Source organism: Motacilla alba, chromosome 2 (assembly GCF_015832195.1).
Source record: "Motacilla alba alba isolate MOTALB_02 chromosome 2, Motacilla_alba_V1.0_pri, whole genome shotgun sequence".
Taxonomy (NCBI): Eukaryota; Metazoa; Chordata; class Aves; order Passeriformes; family Motacillidae; genus Motacilla; species Motacilla alba.
In genome coordinates this window covers 37,338,398-37,356,671 of record NC_052017.1, presented here as the reverse complement: position 1 = coordinate 37,356,671, position 18,274 = coordinate 37,338,398, and the positions used below count along the sequence as shown (strand labels likewise).

Below are 18,274 nucleotides of genomic sequence, written 5' to 3'. Positions count from 1 at the left end.
CCTCTTGAATGTACCCAACATGTTTAAGTATTATGTACACAAAACCAAAGTCACAGTGATTGATACAGTTCTATGCTGATAAGATGATCTGGAAAGAGAACAATTGTAGTACAAACGAGTAATATTTCCTTTCAATTTTCTTGAATACAAAGTATGCCATTGGCTTGCAGCTAAGAAGGCAGGGATTGTTTCAGGGAAGGATGCAATTTCTAACACCCTACTTTCAAGCATATTTAGAAGAGAAGTCCCCAGGAAGTAGCTATGTTATCTAAGGCAGCAAACACCACAAATTGTAGTTGTGCTGGTTTTCCAAATGGGACATTTTCTACTTCACAAAGCTATAATGTTGTGCAAAGTTCATTTTACTGGTATTCATCATTGAGCCAAAATTGAGTTCAGAGCCCCAGGGTGAATAAATGTAAGCATTTATCCAGAGTGCTATTTAAATTGGCATGAAATTTTTGGGATCTTGGTTGCCTAGTTCACTCATTTCTAGTGCTCTGCAGCCTTCATTAGGGCCCCTAAAATTGATAAGCTAGCTTTCTTTTATGAGGGAAAAATAGTTCTCTGCAAAACTGATGATTTTAAAAGATATGTAACTAGTACAATTGACATGAACTCTATAATATGATGGCAGTTAAAGACAGTTTTCATTTAAAACTTATCCACATGTTATCAAGGCAATAAGACTTAGAAAAGTTAAAAATTGCTTTTAAAGTTAAGTTTTTTAAACCATATTCCATGTTATTTTCCAATAGGATGAACTAAGCATTCTTTGCCTTGCCAATCAAAATTTCTGCCTAAACATTTTTATTCCAAGAAATGGAAGTATATAATGATGCATGCATGAGCTGAAGGCCTGTTTCTTTTATGAGCTAGACTGCATGTATGTTGGTTTAAATACTGGTGGATCTGTATAAGATTTTAAGAAATTGATTTATTTTTCCTGTTTCTTTACAAATACTATCTGGAATGGTAAATTATATTCTAAAACTATGTCAGCAAATTGTACTCAATTATCTCCCTCTTCTTCATCACTTGCTATCTTTATTTACTTGTTTCTTAAGAAATATTGAACAAGAATGAGTCAATGTTTTAATCAAAAAGTGTTTCCATTTTAAAAAAAAATATTTTCTTCACATTTTCAATTTTTTCTTAACTGTGGGTCATTTTGAGTACTGCCATGTAATCTTGGCTTTACAGGTGTAAAGGTTTGTAGTATGCTCCTTTAGTCCTTTAGCAGTGCCATTATATATTCAGAAATCACTGTGTATCTGTAAAGAAAATGATGATGTACTGTAGTGTAATATACATTTCTGAAACTTTTGTTTTCCTAGTTATTACCTAAACTCTAGTTATAAATGATGCCCTTCCTCCAGATTTGAGAGTGACATGGACATACACAGAAATGTATTGCAGCTCTAATGATGTCACGTGCTTTTCTAAGGAAAGCACATGGTAGATGTACAAATCACTTATTTCCAAGGTAGAATTTCCCTTATTATTTTATTTTGCCCTTATTATTTTATTTTTTATTGGGTGTGAATTTTGTAATTTTGTTTTCTGGAATGAGATTGTAATGCAAGACAGATTCTATATGCCAAAAATAAGACTTTAATGGATTAGACTGTTTTGACTGGAATATTAGAAGGGCGTAATAACATGCTAATGCATTTATTAGGCTGCCAGCCCATGTGTGTAAATGTTTGAAAGGGAATGAGACATGCATACACATAGCATACAATGTTTAATTTACTAGATTATATTTGCTTACAAAGTTGTACATCTTGGTTGAAAAATCTGGTTTTTTTAATAGTAATCTTATGCCTATATGGCTAGCACTATAGGTCTTGAGATATATTGTTCTTGTAATTTTAAATTCACACTGCTCTCTAGTGGGGAATGCTTTCAGTGCAATAGATTATATATATATATATAAGTGTATATATATATATATATATATTCATGTACAACATGTATATAAAATGGGATTACTGAACTGTTACTGGCATGTAGACCAATTTGGTAAAACTAGTTCTATTGTGATAGAATTTTAATATATATTAGACATATGAATCTTTGGAGCAAACAGTATCTCCAGCAAACTCCAGAAGAGCTGAGATGTTAATAGATTTATGCTTCTTCTTCAGGAGAAACCTTCTCCTTCCATTAGGAGAAATATGCTAGAGGTCTGCTGTTGAAAAATGTCAGGTTTTCTGCTAAGCTTCTACAGTTTGCAATGTCTTTTGCTTTGGAATGAATTGTTTAGCCTGCTTTCTCATCTCTTGCTTTCAACAGCTACAATCCTAGATAAGAGCTGACTGTACACAGAAGCTGAAATAATACTGACAGATCTAGTTAAGTGAGGTTTAAATCTACAGCAGGTGCAGAGGTCCTCTCAGACTTGAGTCTGTACTTTCTTAAATGAAAGGGGGTTTAGTTAGCATAGACCACAATGCTAGTTAGATATCAAGCAGTTCTGAAAACTGAGATTGAAACTGATTTGGATATTGATGGACTTTAGATTTGCTCCTTTCGATAAATTCGTCTTTGTGATTTCAAGGCATAAATTGTCTTTAAATCCTTGGGAGATCTGTCAAAAAAGTTAAGCTGATGGAATTTAAGTCATTTGAAGCTATCTGAAGAATGATTTGCAGCATTTTGTTGTAATCAGACCCAAATCTGGGGGCTTGTTTTAGACACTGAAACTCTTCTGGATCTGGCATTAAAGACCTATTTTCTTGTGTAGCTGCAAGAATCTTTTTTTTGTCTCTAGGTTGATTGATTTGTCAATTAGAGACCAAATAGTGTCATTGTATTTAAGGCTGCGGTATTTTTGTCACTCAAAGTATAGATTAGATTCTTTGTCTAGACCTTCATTTATTCACTAAGTCTGGGTGAACAAGCGCTTTAAAGATTCATATGGTATATAAAGGTCTCATCAAAATGCTAAGTTGATATAACATTTTGCATTCCTTGAATAGTAAATTAGGTTTGCAGTGCTCAGAGCATTTCTTTACCTGTGCCATTTCTGTTCACTTTCAATCACGGAAGCTCACAGTTACATTGGTTTCACTTGAAGTTCTGCAGATGGGATAATCTTCTCATTTCTGTAGTTGTTGCTGTCTGGTATTAGCTGAATCTAAGCTAACTATTCTTCAATTATAATCCTGGGTGGTTAAAATAAGAAACTAATAGCATGTTTGTTTGTCTTTGAACTACTTTACATGAGAAAGTGATGAAGTTATGAGACTTGGGCTTGAAAGCAACCAGAGGAAGTGGGGAGAGGATAACTGGGGTGGCTAAATATTTAATAAACTCAAGGGTGAGGTCTGTACATTTAAGCTTATAGAACTAATATATAAGGGGATGGAGGTTCTTCTATTAATTATACTATCTCCCCCTCTTTTCCCATTGACTGAAGCGTTGTTTTATCTCACATTTTTTTCTCATCTCCTGCAGTGTTTTTACCCTTTCTTAGATTAGTTATCACAGGAGGTGCCACATCCACATCTGGTGGTAGCTCAACTTTGGGCTTCATTTGACTGTGAAGTTAGTCAAGAAGAAAAACTGAAGACACACAGAAGAACTGAAAAAGTTGAACAGAAAGCAAAATATATGAGTGGAAATAAAATGTCAAAATATAAAGTGCAAAAAATTATTTTCTGCCTTTTAGTGGCTTGTAGATGTTGCTATCTTTTCTGTATTATTTTATGTTCTCATCAGTTTTCTCTCATGTGTTTTTTTTCTTCTCAGAAAATATGAAGAAGCCCTGGAGCCCTGATTTACCAGTTGATAACCCGTCATACAATTCAGATTTCACATCTCTCCCAGACCGGGAAGGTGAGAAAGAATTAGCACCTGATGGCACTGAAGAAAAGAAGGAGAGAGAAAAGAAACACACCAATTTCACTTTGTGTAATGTCTGTAACATTCAGCTGAACTCTGCTGCTCAGGCACAAATCCACTACAACGGCAAATCCCATCAGAAGAGGTTGAAACAGCTCAGCAATGGAAATCTGAAAAGTGATAATGGTAAGCATTATAATATATAGATGTTTGCCGTGTTTTGATCTGAGAATTGCAGCAATGTGCACTATGTTGATATATAGGAATATAAACTTTGTTTTATTCAGACAACAAATACTTTGAAGTTAAAGCAAAGGCTTTTGGTGACTTCAGAGTGCTGGAGGTCATCCCTAGCATCTGGCAAATAGCTTAACATATACCATCTGTGTTATTACAAGAGTTTTCAGTTCATATTTAGTTTACATAATGATGTTGATTCAGATTCTTTCTCTTTCATTTACATTTTAATGGTTTTCAGCATAATCAGTGATATTCCATATTTCACAGTCTACTAGAAAGGTTATTCTTGTTAGGGGTGGCTTGCTTTTAATGAATGTAAGGTTGTGAAATAAATTGAAATAAGTACATTACACAGAAATACATTCCCAAACTCTTTTTAACTTTAGCTTGCTTATTCTGGGTTCAACTCATGGCTAGGCATAAGTTTGTTTAATGATCATGGCTGAAGTGAAAGAGAGATGGAACAAAACTCATTGTGACTTTAATTGATTTCATTGACAGCTTTGGGCAAAGCATTTTGTAGTAGGTGAAATACTCTTCAATCATCAGAGTGAATTGTGATCCCCAAAGAAAAACATATTTGTGGCTTTTTGTACTAATAGATAATAGAGGCAAATGATGGTCCCTGATAAGAAAAAACAAATTACCATGTTGCAATTTACTCAACTTAATAACATGCAGTACTCAACTTTGCTGTATCATGTATAGGGTTGTACTGCATTGTTCCATCTATTTCTGTGTACCATGTCAGAGAAATAAGTGTCTTAATATGATTTCTTAATATGTTTTACTTAGGACTTTCAGACTTTCTTTCTCCATATCACACATGTTGCTTACTATTTTATGCCTTGAGTTGCTTCCTGCCCCACCTGCAGAAGGATATGTAAAACAACAGTCCTTAGATAGAACTTCATGTTATTATTTTAATAGTCTCTGCTTTGTTCCCACACTAAGAGTGGGGAATAACATTGATATTTTGCCTATGATGGATGAGAGTGCTTTTTTGTGTATGAGGTGTTGCTCATTTTTGTAAAGCACAACAATAAAACAAATAACACCCCCATAACATTCAACAATGCAATTAAATTTAAATGGCCAGTGTGACTGCAGCATTTGACAATCTTCAGAGTTCAGGCTTAGGAAAAAATGCTACTACCATTAGTAGGAGCTGTGGAAATGTATAAAGAAAGATTGATTTCCTAACTGATTAAAGGTGCAATGTGGTTATCCACAAATGCATTCTCTATTAAACCAAATAAACACAGTCTAATTTATTGCTATCTTTGGTTAAGGAATTCTTGTTTTTATTATTAGCACAACAGTTTTGCTAATGATAGAAAGATTTTTTTTCTGCAGTTCATTTTTCCACTTTAATCCATGATAATGAAAGAATTAGCAATTAAGCAATGCTGAAATTAGTATCAAAGAGCTTCAATCATGGTTCAACATTTATATTCTGGAGAGGCTAAAACTAGCAGTATAGCAGCATATTTCTTACTTCCTCCTTAAGAGTATTCTATGTTATGTGTATCTGCATCAATCTGTAGTCAGAAAATAGCTGATTGACTATCTAGCTCTTTGTTTCAAGGTGCAATTATTTTGGGAGTTTATGTGAAACTAAAGGATTTCCAAATCTGGCAGATCTTTGAATATCGTCAGAAGTAGTAGCTCCAATGAGAAAATAATGTAGGATAGAGTATAAGGAAGGGATTTTCACATGTCACCAAGTTCAGTTCTCTTCAACTGAGTGTTATAGATTATTATTATTATTATTATTATTATTATTATTATTATTATTATTATTATTATTATTATTATTATTATTATTAGAGAGACCAGTATAAAATATTTCTTGCTAGAAGTTAGAATTGAATATTTGAGTAACCATCCTCCCTGCACTTTGAGATGCCTTTTCTGAGATGAGCATAAATCAGACCATGAGAGTCCATTTACCATTATAGGTTTTGTCATAACTTGTATTTCTGAAATATGGGCTGTATTTTTCTGACAAATGATTGTTTTGTTGATGAGACCCCAGCAAGCCCAAGTGACATGTGACCATGACTAAACAAATTATGACTTGAACATTGCAATTTATCATGTACATTCAAATGGCGCTTTTTGAAGGTCATTCATCTAACTGTTACACATGCACATTGTTTTCTCAATGTATGTCAGAAGGATACTTTATTTAAGAGAATGGTATTTCTTATGTGGAAGTCGATTGTCACATTAATGACATAGTAATTATAGAGACTAAATTCTGCTGTAAATTAAAAGTATGTAAATGTTCTGTTTTATGCATTGTCTTCTAAGGTTTTGTCGTTATAGTTACTCATTATGTCTCAACATACGATTGAAGTATCTGTACTATGCACAAGGAAACTTAATTTCTAAACACAGTGTTTCACAAACTCTACTCTGTTGCATGTGCCTTTGCACTCCTGGGTGCTTGCTTGGAACTAACATACATGGAAAAGTTGGGAAAAATATTTGAGTTGTGACTGCTCATTTTGTTTCATCTCCAAATGATTCCCATGAAGCAGGATTGTGTGTTCTGTATCACGAGGGGATAATAGAGAGGGAGGATTGATTCATGTGAAACCAAAGCCCATGTCTTGTTCCAAAGTAATTTGCAATGGACTGCTGAACAGAGGTAGGGTTCAGCTGTATTAGCATTTGCCTGTGTAATTAGAGTTGTCGTGCTACAGTCATCAACTTCCAGCTGTGTGAAGTAGCTTTTGTCTGTTTGATGTGAATTACAGAACATTTACTTTACTTGAGTATCTCTGCCTAATTTCATCAGGTAAGTTACTTATGCACAAAGTCTGTTAATATCTGCAAATCTATAATCAGTAAATAATGTGAATTGTGGGGTTAAAAGCAGTGTTTCTTTGCTGCTCTGTTGGTATCTGTACTGTATTTGAATAACCAGATATACTCTGAGAAGTTTTGTTAGTTACTTATGTGTCTGTTTGGCATCTTTACTGTACGATACCCCCGTGGTTCCTTCCTGGGGCAGAGCAACCTCAGAACAGCACACTGTGCAGCCACAAAAGGGATGTGAACCCAATGTTTCCTGTGTCATTACTCGGTACAGTGGTTTGTGATGACTTCACAGGATATAGTGAGACATCAGCACTTCTGTTACAGAAACGTGCTCGGGATCAACACAATTTTCTGTGTACCTTCCTCCTAATAATTTCCTTAAATGTCTCTTGAAAAGACTTCTCACACTTTGCTCATTACACCCTAGAAAATATTCTTCTTACTGGTGAATTTTTTGCTTTTCTACTCTCATGCATGCAGTGGAAAGGTGACAAGAAAGTCAGTGGAGATTTTGAGTATGTTTTGGGATTAAAAGGAGTGCAAGATGCAGTTCCTATCTGGTCTGCTGACTTTGCACCGCTTCTCATAAAACCTGCCTGGACACTGTGGGAAGAGGAGACCTTGTGTGGGAAATTGTTTATTCTAACCAGCAGTGTGGGGTTTCACATCCCGGATTGTGGTGACCCCAAAAGATGGAAAAGTTTCTCCTCCAACCTGTGCCTTTAAAGAAAGACTCAGTAGTCTTCTGTTGTCTGTTCTCAAGGTAGTTTATTGTTAGTTATCTAAAAGATTCTTCTCCTGAACTGCTGTGGCCCATTCAGCAGCTCAGACAAAGGCACACTGCCCTCCCAGGGGGCTGATGCTATCTTTTATATCATATATTACGTACTACATGTTTATACCTTTTCCCCAATGCCTACTATCTATATTGAATGGTGACTTTCTACTCTAGACCAATCTGTGAGTGCCAACATCACCAAAGACATGGAGGCTAGGAAGGAGAAAGAAAGAGGACAGGGCACACCCAAATCCCTCCATCTTAGAACTCCTTACCCCCATGTACAAAACCTGGACCCCTCTGTACAAGGCTTAAAACCCCCCTGTACAGCACTCAGAAATCCTTCCTTTCACTTCGTGATTATCTCTACTATGCTATCTAAACTTGTGTGTGTGGCTTGTAATTCCTCATACAGAGTTAGTAACTTGCTCCATGGGCTAAGATCAAAACCCCACGTGTGTCTTTGGCTGCATGCCAGGGTCTCAGAGCCCCCTGCTAGCAGCTCTGACCATCCAGGACACCCAGAGGGATGTTCTGGATTCCGACACAGCAGGAGCAAAACTCACAAAACTCACTGACAGAATGGAAAAAAAAAACCTGTGGATGCAAATGTGTAGCAGCACCAGTGATGAAGCTGATGTTTCTAAAATTTTAAGTAAACCAGAATTTCTTCTGTGCATTCTTTTGTGTAGCTGAATCATCGTGAGTGAATGAGGCATGGTTAGGACAAAACCTAAAAGTGCTTTCCTCTGCAATACTTTTTACAATACATTAGAGAACAAGTGGGAAAATAATGAAGGAGGTGAGCAAAGTCACAAAATTAATAGAAAAAAACTGATGTCTCAACCATTATTCTTTTGAAACATGAAAGGCTGTGAAGCATTTGGTGGTGGTTTATTTATCTAGCTCTCTAAACTCATAACCCAGACCAAAGTCTATCCAATTTAGTATGTTTTATTTACTATCTTTTATGTTTTATTTACTATCTTTTAAAAGAAATACAACTCCTACTCTTTTTTCACCAAAATTTAATTAAAGCAAAATTTTATTGTGGAGTCAACAAGGAAATTGAGTACATGGAAAAAAGGAACAAAAAGGATCAGAATTGAGTATATTTTTCCCCCTTGCTAATTTCAAAAAACAAATCCCTTAATTCAACACTTAATATTACTTTAGAATGAATAACGATTTGATTTTTATGGTAATGAGTACTATGAAATATGCTCTAAAAAGGAATATTTATTTCCCACATTTTATTCTTTTTCAACCTCATTCAGTAGCTGAATGTGGTTTCCAACAACTCTGGAGATGGCGGTTTCCTTAAATCGACACAAATCTACGTCTTTTGCACACTGGTCAGAGAAAATGTTGAACCTTTACAAGTTTTCTTTTGCATCTAAATCCTTGCTTTTTACTAATCTGCATGTTGAAAATCCAGGTGATTTATCCAAACTGCTTGCAGAGCCTCCGTCCTTGCACTTTTGTGTTGCTGTTTATTTTCTGTCTCCATGTTGCTGTTGCATTTTACACCTCTGCTATCATGTTTTGTGATCATGAAAGCTGATAGCTTTGGGGTAGACACATTCTTACTTTTAGGGGGTAAACCATCAAGTTAGAGCTTTCAGGGAAGTGATGTCATCTTCTCTTTTCATTGTGTTAGCCCTCCTTTCAGAGGAATATGATTAGATGGGACATGGGAAAAAAGAGAAAGTCTTCAGGCAAAGTACATTTTCCTTCAGAATAGGTGATTTTTCCATTAATTTTTTGGCAAGTAAGAATTGTCAGGTCAGCTTGAGATGTCCCTGGAAGTCACATATCTAGTAAACTTTTTTTTTTTTTTTTTTTTTTATGTCCTATTCTGATGCAGAGCTTCGTGACCAGTTAACAGAAAATCCAATATGTATTTTCCTCTGGTTTTAAGCTTCTAGTTTGTGGATCATACATGCCAGTATCTTGTAAAGCATCACAGCAGGTTCCTTCTGGGTATTTTTATTATCTCTCAAATGTCAAAACTGAAGATTTCTGGACAAGTAGGACTGGCTAAGGGCAGTGTCTTGTCACTTCCATTGGTTCCAAATGTAAATCTTCCTCTTTATTTCAAAGCACTTGTCTGTTTTCATCATATTCCTATTTCAGTTAGTGAACTATTAACAGTTTCCGCTTTCAAGAGTACTTTTTTGCAAGCAATACTTTTAAACCAGCACTTTTAGTTGCACTTTTATTTTTTATTTTATTCAGAAATGAAATATCACCTTATAGGACATCATAGTTCACCACAAAGTTTTACCACAATGTGAATCTTAAGAGCCATCTCACACTAGCCTCATGCATGGTGTTGATATTTCCTCTAATAAGCATCATAGGATCTACTTAGTTCTGTGAGTATACAAAAAGGATGGTAAATGTGGACAAACTCTTTACATGTCTGCAAATATCCATGTGGACTTGCTGTAGTTAGCTGTCTGCTATTATAAATAAATGGAAATGGACATTGCTAAATTTTAATACAGATCAGTCACAGGCAAGGTAACAAGTTGTGGGAAGGCTGTGTGGAAAGTTTATTGAGTGCACCTGGAATAAGTTCAATAACAGCATGCATGTTCAATAACATAGATAAAATATATTCTAAAAATTCTCAAAAAGATTTTTGGATTTGAGGAAAAAAATCCATAGTAGTTAAATAATTTTTTGTATGGCATATCTGGCAATTGATCCAGTGAATAGCACAACAGAATTTTAAAATAATGTATCGAGGCTTGTATAAATGTGATTTGTAATCATGGATAATTTTCCAGAAGTTGGGAGATAAGTAGAAATTTATGCCTAAATATACTTAGTGTATTTTTGAAGTTTCTAATTGTTCATCAAGTGCACTTAAGGATGTGCTTTTTTTTTTTTTTTGAAGCATAGTTCTGGTCTCAGCTAGGCAATTCCTTGCTTTTTGAGTGTCTTAAGTGATGAATGAATAAAATGTGCTGCAGCAGCTTGTTATCAATAAAACTGTTTAAGAAGTGTGGAGAATCTCAACCACAAAGTACATCTGTCCAAGGTCTAAATGAGCCTCTAACTGCAGATTCAAAAAGTTACAAAGAATTCAGTTTTCTACCTGAGTGTAAAACTGCACGGATTCTCTTTTAATAGCCCCTGCTGTATAGAGTGCCCTCCTTTTTGCCAACTTGAAGCAAGATGCTTAGTAAATTGTCTTCATCCAAAGGACATGGATGTTCGTCCAAGAGAAATTCAACAGTGGCAGCTGAAACGAGTTTAGAAGTGGGTCCTTCTTTGCTGCCTTTTTGCACACCTGGAGACGGTTTTAGAGAACTATGTGAGGACATGAAGGATGGAGTACTTAGAGGTGTCCTCAACAGCACACAAACACTGCTGTTATGTGCAGGTTAGAGGGTGAAAATCTTCATCCCCTGTGTGCCTGCTTGCTACATTTATTCTTCCATACTCACTTCTCTGCATATTCCAAATATTGTTCTGTTGCAGTTTACTTGTCCTTTTTAGACATTTATAACCTGATGTTTTCAGGCCTTTATGTTGCTCCTTGCGAAGTGTGCAACTCTTTCTATCATATTGAAAAATAACTACCCCTTATGTCCTCAAATTTGTGTTTGAAATGTACTTGAAAAAAATGGGACGTCCTTCTTTTTGAACTTAGTATCAACATAGCCTCTTTCTAATTACTTTTTTCCCTGTTTGTTGGGGTTTTTTTGAGGCTAGGACCTGCCATATAATCTACTTATCTGAACCAGTTTTTCTCTCCACTTAAAAGATAATACTGTTTTAGGCAAGTGATATCTTCATGTGTTAACTCTAGCAGGAATATTGATAATGAATGCTTAATTAGCTGGATAAAACTCAGATACTCTGAGGCGTTGGTCTGCCATTCTTTCCTTCTCCCTGAGTGTGGCACCATTCTCATTTCTGAGGACGCTGGCATTTGATCTTGTACATACAGATAACAAACTGTTGAAACCTGTTTTGCAGGCTCTCCATTTAGTTCTGCTTATATCACTAGGTCCAATATAGATTATGATGACCATGGCTTCCATCCAGACCTTCTCAGTAACTTGTCCTCTTTAAATATGGTGGGATTTTTTTTCCCCTGCACCGGCATGTGGTAGGCAACAGATCTTCTACGCGTCATGACAACACACAAAGTTTATCAACGTTTCCTGGTATTAATTTCCTAAGAGCTAGCTTTTCCCATATTCAGTTGTTTTCTTACTTCAAATATAGGTCTGTACTCTTCAATGAATAATTTTGTATGTCTCAAGTGTCATTAATTTTTAATTTTTTTAGGATATCACAGAATTCATACAGAATATGAGTATGTATAATATCTAAGTAGAAGGAAAAAAATAGCAAATATAAAATCTGAGATAAATTTCACTACTGCTGACTTATACTTATTCATGTCTTTTTTTCCCCCTCTGATTCAAAATTCACGGTCTTCCTGATATCCATGCCACTGACATCTTCAGTTAACTTCTTATCCTCTGACACATTTCTCAGTGGGGGAAATATATCTCAAGGTTGGAGATTTAAGACCAGTGCCAGTGAAATTAACTCCAAAACCTGTTGATTTCAAGAAAAGGAGGCAAGTTCTTCTCTCTGTTCAGGAAATTAATTAATGATAGCTATGGTGGCTCAGTACAAATCATTGAGGAAGCGCTAATTCTAATTTACAGTTCTGCTGCTGTGGGAGCGAGGTAATCTGTATGTCTTTCCTTTGTTTCTCACATTGGTGCTTATAGGTTAGCCTGGCTGGAATCCCCATGCAGACAGCATTATATCTATATAGACATAATCAAGGTTTCCCCCCAGTTTTTCCATTAATATGAAATTAGAGAGCTGGAAAGATACACTAATTATAAGCAAAGCAGCTCACTTAATGTTTGGTAATACTTTGTTAGTATTGCTGTTAAGTAATACTTTGCTCTGTAATAAAAATTCAGATTTTTAAAATACTCATCTAGAAACTTTGTCAGGATAGCATGTTTTTAAATGCAAGTCCTCCCTGGTGAGGATGATGTATAATTTTATATCAAATATAATTTTATTTTATATTGATATTATGTATAATAATATTATATATAGTCTGTATAATATTATATTATACTGAAATAAAAAACTTTTTGGTTATAAAAGCAATATTGAATATTTCTTTTTTATGGGTTTTAACAGCAAAATGACTATTAAATTGGAACCAAAATCTAGACAGAGTCTCCATGCTGAATTCTAAAATGTTGTAGAAGAAAGAACAAAGTTAATGAAGAAGAATATTGAAAGATCATGCATTAAGCAATTTCATACCTAGTAAAGTATAGTGAAAGGAAAACTGGAAATGTAAAAATTATTTTCTTTGGTGTTTTGATTCCAATTGGTTAATAATTTTGTAAATATTATTCAGAAATGGAGTTTTCTTCTGTTGAACCTGTCCCATTTGGGAACACTTAACAACTCATCTGTCCCTTTTTGGCCAGGAGTACTCCATTCCTACCTTTGATTAATTCTCATTTTATCCCAAAAGAAGTAACAGTGTTGTTTAAAGGTGAATAAAATTTCCTCCTTCCTCTTTCATTCCTGTTCTCAAACTCAACAGAAATTTGAACCTTGACAAGTTGCATTGTGAATGGAGGTTTTTTCCACTTGGCAAGCACAATAGAATTCTGTTTTTCCTTGGTCCACAGTCTTATGTATTCTGATAATATCTGAGTTTTTTTGTAGGATATTGTTTTGATTTGTACCTTATTTTTAAATTATTATTATGGCATGTTAAAAAAAACCCCCAAATTATTTATTTAATTTTTTATTTGGTCATCAAACTGATGAAACTCAATGATTGCATCACCACAGTTCTGACTCAGCTCTATTTTCTCCTACATTTGCTACAGCAGCTTTATGAAAAAAAGACTTGGGTATCCTTGTGGACAAAAAGTTGAACAGGATTCATGAACTACACACTGGGGGACAGTACCATGCCCAGTTTTGGGCCCCCAGTGCTGCAAGAGAAACATCATGGTAAGGCAGTGGCTGTGGAAGAGCATCACCAGGATGGTGAGGTTACCTGAGCATGTGACTCACAAAGAGAGGTTGTGAGGCTGGTTTTATTTCCCGTGAGTAGGGCTCCTGGAGGATCCTTTTGCAGTCTTCACTTCCTTGAGGGGTTTTAGGTAGAAGTTGGATATATTTGAAAGGGCAAGAGGGGAGCATCACAAATTGCAGCAAGGAAAGTTCTGGTTAGGTATATGGATACAGGCATTCAGTGTAAAAGTGGGTAAGCACAGGAATAAGTTGGCCAAAGAGGATGTGAAAATTATCCTCTGGAGACTTTTAGAACTCAACCAGATCTAACATTGAAATTATTTCTGCTTTGGGTAAAAGGTTAAGTAAATTCCAGAGATACCTTTCCACCTGAATTTTTCTAAGATTCTGTAGAAAATACTGGGGAAACTTCAGTTTTAAAGGTTCAGAGGCCTATTTGCTTGATTTACATCACGCCAGACCGGGATACATATAGCCAAAGGCTTAGATTTTTTTCATAGCTGTGTGTTTTAAAAGAAAAAAATAACCAAGAAAATTCCACTCAGAATGGCAGGGTGCTGATGATATTTGGCAGAAACAAAACAAATACAGTAAATTCTGTATTGTGTGAAATGCTCTGAGATGTAAAACAAGCTGTTGAAGCCTTTTTTAGTACCTTTATTATTTCATCAAATTGCCTGTAGCATATACTCAGAACTGCTGTTGATCCATGTTACAGTGTGTCTCGTTAGAGATTATAAAAGTAAAATTCTTGTCCTCTAAAAGAGAAAATCTAGGAACAAAGCTGCTAGCATACATGGATCTTGTTTTTAGACCTTTATTTCTGTTATTAGTGGTGTCAGAGGGAAGAGTAGATGCTGCAGGATGCAGGAAAGAACATCAGATACCATCTTGTTCAATGATGTTTTAATATAGATGTGATCTTCATAGCAGGCCAAAATAAATAACCTTTCAAACTTTCTTTTTCTTCAAATAAATTAGCTTTTAACCTAAATCATTGAGGATTTCAAGAGTAGACTCTGTCATGTAAACAGTGGAGTGATCAAACAGCTCCTTAGAGAAATTATCCAGTAATTGATATTGAATTTGTTTATTGTTTTTACTTTTTGGGTTTGTGTGGAGTTTTATTTTCTGACCAATCACATCTCATAATGAAATTAAATTAGTCTTAATTGAAAACTAATTTTTGTATGTTTGGGGAAATAAGTTTTCTATTTACATATAATTAAAGGAGTATTTCTAATGTTTCAAAATGCTGAAATTTTAAAGAAAAAAGCATTGCTGCAGTAATTCACTCTATTGTACTTGATTTTATCACGGACTCTTTTCATGCCTGCGACCCTTGTCAAAATCAGATGAAATACGCTTGAGAAAGCCAAAGAAAAGATCCTGGAACTGTCATGCTTTACGAAATATATATTATTCAGAATTGCAGTGTTGTCATTTAAAGACTTTTTACTGTGAAATAAATTCTTTCAACAACAGTGGCAAGCCTCTCTGTTCTTAGGAGCACTCCAAATTAAAAGATTCTGGAAACAAATAGTGTTATAGCTAAAGAAGGAACAACTAAATTAGCTTGTAGCTGGCATAGAAGTTTCAGCACTATTCAAGAAAGAAACATTTTAGTTTTACCAACGTTTTAATTTCTTTGCAAGCCAGAAGAGTTTATTTCAACAGAGTGACTCTTAATGCTATCTCTGTGGAGCTGTATGTATGTTACAAATTAGTTTTTCTCTTGGTACCGGCTAAATTTTGTAGTGTAGGTTAGTTTTATCTGTTATATACCTGCAAAATTTGTTGTAAGGGAAATAATCTGCTTTTTTTTTTGCTTTTCCTTTGATATTGCATACAGCCCATCCTATAAAACCCATTGAGCACATTAATGAGAGCACTAGAGGGTCTGACTAATTTTGAACATATGTGGTTCTGAGTTCAGTGATTATGTATTCATAGACACACATGTACATCCATATGTACATTTATTCTTAGTCTACATAGGAATTTTTTAGCTCTTGGCTACTTTGGCAGAAAATTCCAGTGCTATGGTTTATAGGGAGTGCATTTGTGCACCATCTGCTGATTAGCCCAGAGTCCTGTATGGTAATCAGCTGTCAGTTTTTAATCTTTGAAAAGTGTAGTCACTGGTGTTTTTTTGTTTGGTTCTTTTGTGTGGTCTTTTTTTTTTTATTGGTTATTGATTTTTTTTTCTGAAGTGTTGCAGTAATTTATTATTTAAAGGAATTTTCCAATAGCATGTGTTTATTTTGTCAAACCAGAAATCATATATTCATGATGATTTCGAGTGAACCTCAGAAGGAATAGAAATGATCCAGAAAGATGACTTACATTTTTTTCTCAGTTATTATTTTTATTCACATGCAAATTTTATAGTCCAGAAAACCTGCTCTTTGACAGTGTGATGTAAGGTTTTTCCTTTCTTAAATGTTTATGTTCTTCTATTCAGTAAAGTCAAGAAAGCTCCCTATGCCTTAGTATTCCTATAATGATACAGCTGATATAAATCAACAATTAGCAAGAATAGACATTGTTACTTCTGACTGATCTCTAGAATTATATTAGTTGTTGACAGGGTTAACAAAACATAATATCTATATGCAAGACTTTTTTTTTCCTCATGGAATATGGAGTGGTATAATCACTATGCAGTGCTATTAAGATATCCCTGTTATATTGTAGTCAAAACTTGTATTTCTTTCTGTAGTCACTCTTTCTTAATTTCTTTGGGGAATGATCTTTATAATATTGCTTTCTTCTTTTGCTAACTAACTGTGGATATTTTATGAAGTGTCATCACAGAAAGCTTGAGTATTTCAACCTTTTCTGATCCCCAAAGTTACCGAGAAAGAGACTTGTCACCCTGACTTACTGTTAGTGGATATCCAGAGGATTTCTGGTTAATGTATTCTGACAGAACTCCCCATGCTCCACAGTTCACCTGCTATAGATGTTGTGTTCAAATGTTCTGGCTGAAGCAGCATGTGCAAACAGAAAATGGCAGAGCTGGTGAGTTAATAGAACAGTTTCTTCAGAAAGACAAGGAGAGGATGAAAATAAATGATATCTGCTTCATCCTTTGTATTCCTTTGATAATAAAGCAATTGGCAACATTCTTGAAATCAGCGCAGACAGAAATATATACACAAAACACAGCAGGATTTTGAAATGTGCTCAGTTTGTTTATTTTGTGTAAAAAGGAGCCTAAGTCTCCTTTTCTCTTGATATTGTGCAAGGTTGAAAAACACCCACCATGACCCAAAGAAGCCCCATGGGAAGGACAGCATATTGGCCATACTGAGGGCACTAATCTGGCCAACAGCAGCTTCCTGCTATACCATTTTGCTGTAACAATGTGTGAGGTTAGGCTCATAGTGTTTAATCTCACAGAAAACTTTAGAAAGCCTTGGCTCCTGTGGAGATCTGCTCTCTTTGGTAGTAAAATGCCCTTCACAACACCCTGTGAACAGTGGCATGATCCCCTGAATAAACTTACATTTATGTAGAATTAAATGGAATCAATGCTGCGACATGATGAGACTGGCTAATGAGGGGATAGTAGGATTTGAATGGGATTGGTCAGTGTTTTTGATGAGAAATTAGTAATGAAAATTTGTTTTTATAGTATAGGATTACCTAACAGAGGAAATTATTACAATGAGTAAATGAACAACTGTGGGGATGACTATGGAATAGAGGAGGGAACTGTTTGTCTTGCATGTTGAAGTAATTGAAAGCCTGACAAAACATAGAATATATTTTGTTTCCTGACCATCTTGAAGCCATTAGGGAAATTAGCATAAATTTCCATAGATTTCATATGTCACATTAATTTGAGTGCCTGGTGCATACATTTCCTACTCAGATGGTGGGCTCCTTCTGCCAGACACCGGCAGGTTGGTGCAAATTACCCAGCAGAAGTTGGAATGTTCTTTCATTGCAAGCTGACAAAGCAAAAGACATATGCACAAACCCAATACTCTCCCAGATCTGCTGCTCTCCCTTTTCTTCCTCCTTCTTCTTCTAGGAGCCTTGGGAAAAGAATTCATTGTCCTTATCTGAGGAAAGCTTCAATGAAATGCTTATCTGAGGACTGCTTGATTTTGAGCAGGTTGAAGACTTCGACTGTGGCATTTCTGAACTTTCTGGATTCAATGATGCTTTAATTTCCTGCTTTGTTTTTTTAAATCCAAACTTTGAAAATAATGCTTCCATACCACACAAGTGAAAAAAAATTCTTAGTGACTGGAACTCTGTTTTAAGAAAAGACATTTCTGCATTGTATTTTTTACCCCATATATATAGTAGCAAGACAACAAAATGCAAAACCAACCTTCACACCTGACTCAGCACAAGAACGATTTATCCTAATTTTTTTTAACGCTTAACTATTGAGCAATGAATTATATATTTTTAACGCTTAACTATTGAGCAATGAATTATATATTTCCTCTAAGGAATCCAGGTCTCCTTGCACAGAAAGCCTTGGGTGAGCCTTGGATTTTTTCT

At 35.2% G+C, this 18,274-nt stretch overlaps 1 protein-coding gene across 4 annotated transcripts in view; it reads left to right on the top strand.

Annotated features, from left to right (window-relative positions):
• Positions 1–18,274, top strand: part of ZNF385D (zinc finger protein 385D) — a 415,154-nt gene that overhangs the window by 80,771 nt on the left and 316,109 nt on the right. For all 4 annotated transcript variants that reach the window (XM_038127127.1, XM_038127126.1, XM_038127121.1 and 1 more), the window contains one exon: positions 3,757–4,035. In XM_038127127.1, coding sequence (XP_037983055.1) covers positions 3,762–4,035 — 274 coding nt within the window. In that variant the 5' untranslated portion in view covers positions 3,757–3,761. The remainder of the gene's footprint in view (positions 1–3,756; positions 4,036–18,274) is intronic.